Source organism: Geotrypetes seraphini, chromosome 4 (assembly GCF_902459505.1).
Source record: "Geotrypetes seraphini chromosome 4, aGeoSer1.1, whole genome shotgun sequence".
Taxonomy (NCBI): Eukaryota; Metazoa; Chordata; class Amphibia; order Gymnophiona; family Dermophiidae; genus Geotrypetes; species Geotrypetes seraphini.
In genome coordinates, this window is record NC_047087.1 from 192,468,436 (window position 1) to 192,481,179 (window position 12,744).

At 39.9% G+C, this 12,744-nt stretch overlaps 1 protein-coding gene across 22 annotated transcripts in view; it reads left to right on the forward strand.

The window, feature by feature from the left end:
* The window catches only part of SORBS1 (sorbin and SH3 domain containing 1), a 510,557-nt gene that overhangs the window by 456,225 nt on the left and 41,588 nt on the right, over positions 1-12,744 (forward strand). For 20 of the 22 annotated variants that reach the window (XM_033940055.1, XM_033940058.1, XM_033940056.1 and 17 more), the window contains one exon: positions 8,644-8,703. The exons of the other annotated variants lie outside the window; for them this stretch is intronic. In XM_033940055.1, the coding sequence (XP_033795946.1) occupies positions 8,644-8,703 (60 nt within the window). The remainder of the gene's footprint in view (positions 1-8,643; positions 8,704-12,744) is intronic. 22 annotated transcript variants of the gene reach the window in all.

Consider the following 12,744-nt stretch of genomic DNA (forward strand, 5'->3'; position numbering starts at 1 on the left):
ATTCTATAAAATTCTCCTGCTTTATAGAGAATCGTGCTTAGCGACCCTACGCAGCATAACATTTAGCCGCACCCATTTAGGCTAAGGAAAATCAGGCCTAAATGCCTGGGTCTAAGTTGTGCATTGAACAGGCATATTCTATAACAATGTGCCTAACTTTTAGGAATGCCCATGATCCACCCGTGCTATTCCCTTGGCCATTCCTCCTTCTCAGATTCACACACTAGAACTGATGCATACCACTTTATAAAATGCACCTATCAAGTAGTGCGCGCAAAGTTTAATTAGTGCCAATTCTTGCTTAACAGTTAAGTTGTGCGTGCAAATTGACTGTTCATGCCAATTTGCTCGCACAACTTAATGACATTATACAGAATTTAGGGGTTAGTTTATCTTGTTATACCACTTTTTCCTTCTGCATTTCAGTTATTGTGTTTCTGGCTTCTTCTGTATTTTGTTGCTGATAAAGTACAGTGGCATTTATTCTGTGAGTGAGAGAGATGCTTGTTGGTAGCCCTGATTCTGCTGGTGTGCAATCTGATCTATAGCTTTGAATTGTGATTCCAGCCCTTTATAGTAATTTCTTGTCTTTTTTTTCCTTTCAGTAACTAGATAAGTTCCTTTTCCCTTCCTTATTCAAATTCCTTTTTTCTGAGAGAGTTTATTTTCCTCAGCTAGGATAATTACTTCAATCCGTATTGAATGGCTCCTTCTCCAATGTGCCTTTACGTCCCTTTGCAACTGCATGGAGCTTTCGTCCCTGCTGACCGCTTTATCAAGCCTTTATATGCAATGTTGTTGTTTATTCAAGAGTGCCATTAATTTACATTCTTACTAGAATGTTTCTCAAGAGGAAAATAGAAGCTGGGAGCCCTATACAAGTCACTCAAAACTGAGCAAATGTATTAGCTACAGTAGTGCTATATACAGTATATTGCAGTTGGCTCTCGAACATCAATACGCCTTATTGGAAGACTAGACAATCTGGATTATTACCAGTCCCTACACAGAGATTCAAAGGGCAATTCTAAAACTGAGTATTTACAATTAGGCACCCAGAGGGTTCTTAGGAGGAACATATTCTATAAAAAGAACCTAGGTGCCTACTTTCCTTTATAAAATACAATCTGTAGACCTCCTTGCAAATACATTTTTATGTAGGGTTGGCATGCATTTACAGGATAATGCTTAGGTAAAATTTTTTTGCAGACAAGTGTGTGTGTCCACATACGAGGGTGTGCTGAAAAGTTCTCAGCCCAACCAACTAACATCCTAAATTCTGAGCATTATTTTTGCCACTGTAGCTGAAAAAAGTGTTATTTTATTTTGCAAAGTGCCAATTTTCTGAATCATAATGCTATGTTTTGACATTGTTTCAGATCATTGACTGAACCATGTCAACGAAAAGTATGGAATTTTCAACTGTGGAACTTTGAGCCATCATGAAGTTCCTATTCCTGCAGAAGAAAACTCCAAAGGAAATCCATGAATGTATGATGCAAACATTGAGTAATAATGCCCATTGTACTCCATAGTGAAGAAGTGGTGTGCAAAATTTCAGCATGGTCTGTGAAGCATCAAACGGTGTCAACTCATGACCTGATTTGGGCAGATCGGCAAATATTGGCTAAAACAATTGCTGAGGCACTACAGATATCCAGGGAATGTGTTGGGTGTATAATCCATGAGCAACTGGGTATGTAGAAGCTGTCAGCCAAGTAGGTGCCCAAATGTTTGAATGCTGACAAGAAATAACACTGAGTGGACACATAAGATTTTATAGCATTTTCAGTGAGTTGATGCTAGGTTTTTGGAGTGACTCTTGGTGAAACATGATTATATCACTAAGATCCTGAGAAAAAACAACAGACCATGCAACAGCGGCACTCAGGTTCTCCAAGGCCAAGGAAATTCAAGACCCAAAAGTCAGCAGGAAAAGTCATGGCCACAGTGTTTTGGGATCAAGAAGGTGTTGTAATAACAATCTTCCAAGGGGCCAAACAGTTAATTCAGAATACTACTGAAACTTCCTTTGCCGATTAAAGGAGACATTGAAAAAAAAAAGAAGAGGGAAGCTGCAGAAAGGATTTTTCTTTTTGCAAGACAACGCACCTGCTCACAAGGCTAGCAAAACGATAGATGTTGATGCAATTGGAGTTTCAATGCATAGACCATCCACCCTAATCACCAGATCTTGCTCTGTCTGACTATTTTTGGATCCTAAACCTTAAAAAGAGTTTGAAAAGGCAACAATTTTCAAGTGATTTGGGGGTGATTGCAGCAGTAGAGCAGTATTTAATTGTTCAGATATCAGATTATTTTTTGGAAAATTTACAGAAACTTCAGACACGATGTGCCAAATTTGTTGAACTTAGGGTGAATATGTAGAATAACTTGTAAGTTTCATGGCTCCACATCATCCCCTTCTTGGTTAGGATGAGAACTTTTCATCACCCCCTCATATGTTAGTATTCATAAAATTTGCATATGTAACATGTGCATAAATATTAATGAATATACTAATAGGGAGATAATTAATGTTCCTCTGTGATTGTGTTCAATAAACTTCCTAATTATCACAGCTCTTGATTATATTATGTCTTACTGTGCAATAATAAACCATAAATAATTCTCCATGCACTGTTTTTTTAAAAATTTTTTGTTTTTATGTGAAATGCTCAGACCCTACACCCCGTGATTGGTGATAAACTCCAAACTGGGGTTCATAAGGGGACCATCATGGCAATCACCGTCCCCATACACCTACCAAACCATATAACATCAATTCAGAGTTAGCTGCATAGCGTCAAACAAACATAATTATGAAGAATAAATCTTCAAGGACTTATCTGAATATGGAGGTGGTGTTGATTATTATGAGCCCCAGATCACTTTAAAACGATTACTTCATTCATTATCTTCTATAAAAATTATGCTGATATCCCGTCCCCCCGACTCGAGTTTCACATCTTCATCAGGGAAGGACACTGCCAAATAAAACACAAGTGCCTAACTTGTTAACTGTGACTAATGTTAAAAACGTATTAAAACCTTAAATTGTAGGTGAAGGGTTCTGATATTGGAAATCTTAAATGAACCTGCATGCCTACTGATATACACGGCCTGAAAAAGGCCACAATACTTAAAGAAACTACTTAAATAATCTATTTCATACCTGAATTAGCTCTCCTAAACGAATGAGCAACTGGAACAGGACAAGCTGAAGGATACCCGCTGTTCAATTTATTAAGGCTCCCTCACCGGAACAGGCAGAAGCCGAACCGGAAGAGAACACCTGACTAGAGGAACAGAACTATCTATACTAATAACCATTCGATTTCATGGTTCAGTCCCGAAGGACTCAAGGTGTCCCAATTATATATGAAACGCTGTTCATTGAGAATTAAGATCTTAGAAAGATCCCCCTCATAATTTCTAATATGTGTTAATACTGTATATTTCAGGTCTTCGATGTCATGAGAATGTTCTATCCAATGAGCTGTCAGGGGGGCGGAAATTCTATTATTCCTTATACCACTAAGGTGTTCTGAAATTCTTATCTTGATTTTACGGGCGGTCTGACCTATATACATTTTTTGACAGGGACATAAGATACAATACACTACTCCTATCGAATTACAATCTGTATTCGTTCTTAATATATATTGTTTGCCTCCTGACTTAGGTATACAAATCTGCGAGGTTTGCCATACATAGCGGCATAATCGACATCTATGGCAAGGTTGGTGTGGCTGGCGTACCTCCAGGTTCTTATTTTGTACTCTTCGTTTTAATTTCTCACCCAGATTCGGAGCCCTGGAGAACGCAAACTTTGGTCTACTGCATAAAGCTGGATGCAGTTGGACTATTGGCCAATATTTTAATATGATTTGTTTGATGTCATTGCTTACGCTGGTATGAGGCATAACACAGACCATATCACTCTGATCCTTATTGTTATGAGTTTTTAACACCCATGGACGATGGCAATTCTTTGCCCTTTTCCATGCTCTTTTGATAATTTTGCGGGGGTATCCTCGATCCACAATTAGAATCTATAATAGGGCCCGCTAAATCACAAGAAGTCATATCAAACAAACAATTTAAGTTTTTGATAAAAAATTTTCCGAGAGTCCCCTCTATCTACTTTATTCCTAAAGTACATAAGTCACTCACCAATCCCCCAGGGCGTCCAATTGTGGTTGGTATAGATTCTGTCCTCGAACCTATATCTCAATACCTGGATGAGCATTTAAAACATTTAGTCCCGACAGCTAAATCGTATATTAGGGACTCTTCCCATTTTTTACAGGTTATAGATGAGGTGTTTAATAACAATGTTGGGGAACATTCTATTCTGGTCACGGCAGATGTGGTAGCTTTGTATACCAACATTCCACAGTTGGCAGCCATGTCTTTGGTTGAAAAAAAGACCCAACAGTTGAAAATACCTTTATCAAAACAACTATTGATTAATGAGTTGGCGAAGTTAGTCATATACAATAACTATTTTAAGTTTGATCATGACATTTACCTTCAAACAAAGGGGGTGGCTATGGGAGCCACTGTTGCTCCCACCCTCGCATGTCTATACATGACTGAATTCGAGGAGACACATGTGTATACTTCTTTTTTATTCAACCAAGTTAGCTGTTGGAGATGATTAATCAATGATGTGTTTTTTGTGTGAAGTGGGGATATGGCTGACTTGAATCAATTTATGACTGAGATCAATCAAAAGGATCCCAACATAAAGTTTACTTACCAGTTCAATCAGAATGCCATTTCTTTTTTGGATATTAAAATTGTCAGTCAGAAGGGTGCCATGTCTACCACTCTACACAGAAAACCATCCGATCGTAATGCTCTATTACAGTATCAAAGTTTTCATCCCCGGAATTTAAGGAACAGTATTCCATATGGACAATTCTTACGTTTACGTAGAATCTGTTCCAGGGATGAAGACTTTGAAACCCAGGCATTGGTAATGTACAAAAATTTTGTGGATCGAGGATACCCCCGCAAAATTATCAAAAGAGCATGGAAAAGGGCAAAGAATTGCCATCGTCCATGGGTGTTAAAAACTCATAACAATAAGGATCAGAGTGATATGGTCTGTGTTATGCCTCATACCAGCGTAAGCAATGACATCAAACAAATCATATTAAAATATTGGCCAATAGTCCAACTGCATCCAGCTTTATGCAGTAGACCAAAGTTTACGTTCTCAGGGCTCCGAATCTGGGCGAGAAATTAAAACGAAGAGTACAAAATAAGAACCTGGAGGTACGCCAGCCACACCAACCTTGCCATAGATGTCGATTATGCCGCTGTGTATGGCAAACCTCGCAGATTTGTATACCTAAGTCAGGAGGCAAACAATATATATTAAGAACGAATACAGATTGTAATTCGATAGGAGTAGTGTATTGTATCTTATGTCCCTGTCAAAAAATGTATATAGGTCAGACTGCCCGTAAAATCAAGATAAGAATTTCAGAACACCTTAGTGGTATAAGGAATAATAGAATTTCCGCCCCCCTGACAGCTCATTGGATAGAACATTCTCATGACATCGAAGACCTGAAATATACAGTATTAACACATATTAGAAATTACGAGGGGGATCTTTCTAAGATCTTAATTCTCAATGAACAGCGTTTCATATATAATTGGGACACCTTGAGTCCTTCGGGACTGAACCATGAAATCAAATGGTTACTAGTATAGATAGTTCTGTTCCTCTAGTCGGGTGTTCTCTTCCGGTTCGGCTTCTGCCTGTTCCGGTGAGGGAGCCTTAATAAATTGAACAGCGGGTATCCTTCAGCTTGTCCTGTTCCAGTTGCTCATTCGTTTAGGAGAGCTAATTCAGGTTTGAAATAGATTATTTAAGTAGTTTCTTTAAGTATTGTGGCCTTTTTCAGGCCGTGTATATCAGTAGGCATGCAGGTTCATTTAAGATTTCCAATATCAGAACCCTTCACCTACAATTTAAGGTTTTAATACGTTTTTAACATTAGTCACAGTTAACAAGTTAGGCACTTGTGTTTTATTTGGCAGTGTCCTTCCCTGATGAAGATGTGAAACTCGAGTCGGGGGGACGGGATATCAGCACAATTTTTATAGAAGATAATGAATGAAGTAATCGTTTTAAAGTGATCTGGGGCTCATAATAATCAACACCACCTCCATATTCAGATAAGTCCTTGAAGATTTATTCTTCATAATTATGTTTGTTTGACGCTATGCAGCTAACTCTGAATTGATGTTATATGGTTTGGTAGGTGTATGGGGACGGTGATTGCCATGATGATCCCCTTATGAACCCCAGTTTGGAGTTTATCACCAATCACGGGGTGTAGGGTCTGAGCATTTCACATAAAAACAAAAAATTTTTTAAAAAACAGTGCATGGAGAATTATTTATGGTTTATTATTGCACAGTAAGACATAATATAATCAAGAGCTGTGATAATTAGGAAGTTCATAAATATTAATGCCCATCTTATTGAATTTTCTTCTCAGTTAGAGAATAACCGAAACTTATTATTTTTTTTTTTTTGCTAAAACTGCTACCAAAACAGTCAAAGCTGAAACTTCTAGCCTGGTTTCGGCCAAAACAGAAAACTAAAGTTTGGTTCATATTCACACAGTCAATGTAGCCCACTGGGGATTGTCAGAGCTTGTAGTCAGCAGTCCTTTGCTAAACTCACTGGCAACTATTCTCCAGTCTCAGGAACTGCAAGCACAGGCTGGCATCTGGGAGATGAGAAGAAACCCAAAAGGGCAAAGAGGTAACCCTCATGTAGAAACCAAGAACAAGCCAAAAGTAGGAGTCTGACGGTGTTTTCCAACCAAGAAAAGAATGTACTAAATCAAAATCAGAAAAATAGAAATACTTTGCAAAATATAAAGAAAGCAAATGTGAATTTCAAAAAAATAATATTGTATATTCCAAACACTAAATTATAAATAACTTATTTTTCCTACCTTTTGTTATCTGGCCATTTAAGTTTTCTAATTGTATTGGTCCCAGTGTCTGGTTTCTGCTTTCCTCTGACTTCTCTTAACTCTTTCTCCATCTGCTACGAAGTCATTCCTTCTCCTTATTATCCAGTCTTTAATCTCCCTCTTTACTGCACCTCCTACAGCTGGCCATCTCTTTCCCTCATCCAACCCTTCCATTCCCCATCCTTGTATTTCACTAACTCTTCCCTATCCCCCCTCTATACAACATCTCTTCTCCCCTCTTCTTTCAGTATCTTTCTGCCCCTTCACTCAGCATCTTCCCTCTCTCTGCCTCCATTCATCATATCTCCTATTCTTCCAAGTCCAGCATCCCTACTTCTGTCATCTTACTCGCCCTAAATCCAGAATCTCAATTTTTGTTACTTTACTCTTCCCTATCGCAAACATAACCTTTCTGTCACCATGTCCAGCATCTTCCATCTATTCTCCCCTTTCCTGTATTCATTACCTTACCTGTATTCCTATTCCCTCACTATCAATGATCCCTCTTTTATGTCTGTCCAGCAGCTCCTTTGTGTCCTTAACAACTTATGTCCTGTAGCTCCCCTGTCTCCCTATTCCCATCATGAGCAGCATCCCTTTTTGTGTCTCTGCCTCCTCATGTCGAGTATTACCCCTTTATGTCCTTTTTCCCGTCTCCAAAGCCAACATACCCTCTGTGTCCCTGTCTCTCCTTGTCACCTTATTTAGTCCCCCCTTGTTTCCTGTTCTCCTTTCTCTCTCCTCTGAGTTTTTGAATCTCCTCTGTAACCTTACTTTACCCTCCCATTCTTCATTTTCCTCTCCCCAACAAGCCAGCATGTTCCATTGTTTCCTCTTCCCCGATCCTATATTTCCTTTTTCTTCCCTTGTTCACTGTCCTGCATGTTGCCTGTATCCCTATCTTCCACCTGACCTTCACTGTCTAGCATCTCCCTTCTTCCCTTCTCTGGTTGTTGGCACTACCTTCACCAACTGCAGCTTCCAAGGATGTGTAGCAGCAGTGACAATAAAACAGAAAAAGGGCAGGGGGCTTTTAGCTTGTGCACACCCACTGCTACTGGTTCTGTCGGTCCTGTCCTCTCCAACAAAGGCTTCCTATTTTGGAAGGGGGGGCAGGATTGACAAATCATTATCAGCCTGAATGAGCTAATAGGCTTCATGCCTTTTTTTCCTATTATCAGTACCATTACATCGTCCTGGAACCTGTGGCAGTGGTGAAAAGCAGCAGAGGTTAAGCTAACTTAAGGCCAAGTAAGACTACCTCTGTAATTACATATTGTAGAGCTGCTCCTGCCCTACAGCAGTTTCACCCTAATATGATAGTGCTGTATTGCTTACCAGGTAAAAACAGGTAACTATATGTAATCACTGAGAGGCAGAAGATTCCACCACCTCCCTTATGCAGAATCTAGCTCCCTAATTTGTTGTTTGTATCACCCTAAAACTCTATTCCATGGAGTACTAGTAATATTATTATAATGTTTACATTTATCTTACACCTTTTCTTAGTGGCTCAAGATGAGTTATGTGCAAGTATAGTAGGTATATTTTAAAAAAAAAAAATTGATAGCCTTCTATTCCTCTAGATCTCATAATATTATTATGTCTCTTATAATCTGCTTAATGATTACAGCTGCCTCATCACTCACTGAGAGCAGGACCTGATCTCACAGAGTCTGAAAAGAACTATGTGGTAAGCCAGCCTTTTATAAGATGTATTAACTAGAAGTATCTTACAAAGTTTTAGACTTAGAATTTTCTAGCTGCGTTGTTATATGAGGATGATTAAAGCCCTAATTTAGGAGCCACAAGATCTCTTGAGAATCGTGAGTTTAACTCCTGATCTCTATAGTCAACACTGTTTAGCCTTGCCCGGACAGAAATTGGCAATAATGAAAATTCTGTTGGTCTATGGCTAACGTTACAATTCATCTCTAACATTGCAGTGCAGGAGCCTCTGGTTTAAGTCTCCTGGCCACTGGGACTGGCTAGTGTTGGAAGTGATGCTGTTTACCTAGGGAGGAAGAGAAAATAGTTGGCATACCTGTGGTAGCCTTTGCCAGTCATAAAAGGGTTCATCTTGGTAGAAAGAATCCACCATCCTTCATAATGACAAGAATTCTTTGGGTTTAAAGAGGGAAAAAAATGGAGCAAGCCCTTGCACTAAAGCTGTAATACTGTGCACTGTAGCTTTGCGGGCTAGGTTTAGATTTCTCATCTTTTTAGTCCAGTGGGGCTTCGGTATGCCACAGAAGACGTAAACTTAAGCCTGAGAGAGAAGGAAGAAAACTGTAGCTGCTGCTAGCTAAAAACTAGCATCGATGTTGGCTCTTTTCCAGTCTTCAGGTTGGCAATAATACACTTGAGGGTGAAATCCAGACAAAGAGGGGCTTGGAAGATGAAGGGTGAAAAAGAAAACCAAATATTTTAAAGGAGGAGTGGAATTACATTTTTCCTTTGGCTTATCTTTTCTGAAGGTTGCTTGACAGATCAAGAACCATGCATGTTCTTGAAGTACTATTGTAAAGTAACTGGAATCCAATTAACTATATATTATGAATCTAGATAATATATTTTTACAAAAGAGAAATAATAGAATCCTAGAAAGGCATAATTTGAATCAACAAGAGTTTGCCTCCCTCCAAGCAGGAGCTACTGCATCTAAATTGTTTATGTACTGTCTCGTATGTTCATAAAAATCTCTATTGATAGAGATTCCACCAACTACCTAGATAACTTGTTTCAGTGTTTAATGTGCTTGGTTAGAAAATTATTTGTAATGTCTAACCTGTATCTCTCTCGTTGTTATCTCAGCTCATTTCTTTCTGTCTTAGCCATAGTGGAGATGAAAAGACTGATTCTCTGCATAAACCACCCAGAGACGCCATGCTTTTGAATATTGTTTTCAAGTCACCTGTCAGTCGTTTTTTGCAAGATCAGACAAACCTAGATTCTTCAGCACATCCTCATAAGTTGTTATTTAGACGTCTTATCAGTTTTACTGTTTTCCTTTGGACTTCCTTCAGTTTTTCCAAATCCTCCTGGAAGTATGATACCTATTAAGACTCATAAAATCATAAGAAGCCATGCAAAGTCAGATCAAGGTTCATAGAACCCAACGTAAAGCAATCTTTTAAGTAACTGCACCCACACTGTGGAATGTCCTACCACTGACCCTGAGACAAGAAAAAAATAAATCTAATCTTAAAACATTTCTTTTCAGAAATGCTTTTGAGATCTATACTTAACTTTCCTTATTCAAAAAACTCAGACATCAGGCCTTACATTAAAGATCCCCTTTACTCCTTTTGTATTTTGCCTCCCCTTTCTTTTATTTTAAGCAATGTATCCTCCTCATCTGCCCATATGTATCATGTTATGTCTGTACTGTAACTATGAATTTGTTCCATCTATTTTATAATTTTAATATTTTTTAATACTTAGTATAAATTGGAAACCGCTTTGTTTATAAAAGCGGTATATCAAGTCCTTAATAAACTTCAAACTAAAACTTGAAACATCCTCTCCCATCAGTGACCAGTCCAGGTCATAAATACCTAACTACAGTGGCATACCTAGCATATGTGACACCTGGGGCCCATCACTTTTTGACACCCCCCTCATCTATATGAAAAATATGATTTTAAGTAACAATCCACATATCGCACAACAAGAGTGTACTTAGGAAAAGGCAGCATCTTAAACACTGCAGTGAGCACTAGAACACCAACACATACATTGTAAAACTAAACAAGCCAGTGCAGTCAATGCCAACAGAAAACCATGTCCGTTTCATACACACAAAACAGAGATACACCCTCGCCCAATATGAAACATAGAAACATAGAAAGATGACGGCAGATAAGGGCTACAGTCCATCAAGTCTGCCCATACCATTGACCCCCTTTTAAGTCTACTGGCCCCCTTAACTCTACTGACCTGCTCTATTAAGTCTATATCCTTGCGACCCTATTCATTGGTATGACTCTCGCAGTGATCCCACATAGGTATCCCATTTATTCTTGAAGTCTGGGATACTGCGGGCCTCGATCACCTGTACTGGAAGCTTGTTCCAATGCTCTATCACTCGTTCCGTGAAGAAGTACTTCCTGACGTCTCCATGAAACTTCCCTCCCCTGAGTTTGAGCGGATGTCCTCTTGTGTTCGAGGGTCCTTTGAGAAGAAAGATATCATCTTCCACCTCGACCCGTCCCCTGATGTACTTAAGTGTCTCAATCATGTTTCCCCTCTCCCTATGCTCCTCGAGAGTATAGAGCTGCAATTTGTTCAGTCTCTCTTCGTACGAGAGACCCTTTAGCCCCGAGACCATCCTGGTGGCCATCCGCTGAACCGACTCAATTCTGAGCACATCTTTACGGTAATGTGGCCTCCAAAATTGCACACAGTATTCTAGATGAGGTCTCACCATGGCTCTGTATAATGGCATCATGACCTCAGGCTTCCTGTTGACGAAACTTCTCTTGATACAACCCATCATCTGCCGTGCCTTAGATGAAGCCTTCTCCACTTGAGTAGCAGTCTTCATGTCTGCACTGATGATCACTCCCAAGTCTCGTTCTGCCGTAGTCTTGGTCAAAGTTTCTCCATTCAAGGTGTAAGTTCTGCATGGATTTCCATTTCCGAGATGCATGACCTTACATTTCTTGGCGTTGAAGCCCAGCTGCCAGACAGAGGACCAACTTTCTAAAGTACAGAGGTCCTGTTCCATAGTATTCTGCAGATTGTAGCCGTTTATGATATTGCATAGTTTGGCATCATCAGCGAATAAGGTTACCTTACCTTGAAGCCCTTGAGTCAAATCCCTAATGAATATGTTGAAGAGGAGTGGACCCAGGATTGAGCCCTGCTGCACTCCGCTGGTCACTTCCGACGTTTTGGAGAGGGTACCGTTAACCATCACCCTCTGAAGTCTGCCACTTAGCCAATCTTTAACCCATGCAGTTAGTGTTACTCCTAACCCCATCAATTCCATCTTGTTCAGCAGTCTGCGGTGTGGGACGCTGTCAAAAGCCTTGCTGAAGTCAAGGTATACGACGTCTAAGGACTCTCCCGAGTCCAGCCTTCTTGTTACCCAGTCAAAGAAGCTGATAAGATTGGACTGGCAGGACCTACCCTTGGTGAATCCATGTTGACTGGGGTCCCGGAGAGTCCCCTCATTCAAGACCGTATCTAATTTATGCTTAATTAGTGTTTCCAAGAGTTTACACGCTATTGAAGTGAGACTCACCAGTCTATAGTTCGCAGCCTCAGCCTTGCAACCCTTTTTATGCAGAGGAATGACGTTGGCTGTTTTCCAGTCCAACGGAACTTTCCCCGTGCTTAGTGAGAGATTGAAGAGCACGGCCAATGGTTCCGCCAGAACATCTCTCAATTCTCTAAGCACCCTTGGGTGTAAATTGTCCGGTCCCATGGCCTTCTTCTCCTTGAGCCTTGTCAGCTCGCTGTAGACGTCTTCAGGTGTGAACTCAAAATTCTGAAATGGGTCTTCCGCAATTTGTTTTGCCTTCAACTGTGGTCCATGTCCCGGTGCCTCACAGGTGAAGACTGAGCAGAAATATTCATTTAGTATTTCGGCTTTTTCAGAATCCGCCACTGCGTAGTTTCCGTCCGGTCTTCTAAGGTGTACTATGCCGTCTGTGTTCCTTTTCCTATCACTAATATACCTGAAGAAAGATTTGTCCCCTTTTTTAATGTTTTTTGCCAAAGTTTCTTC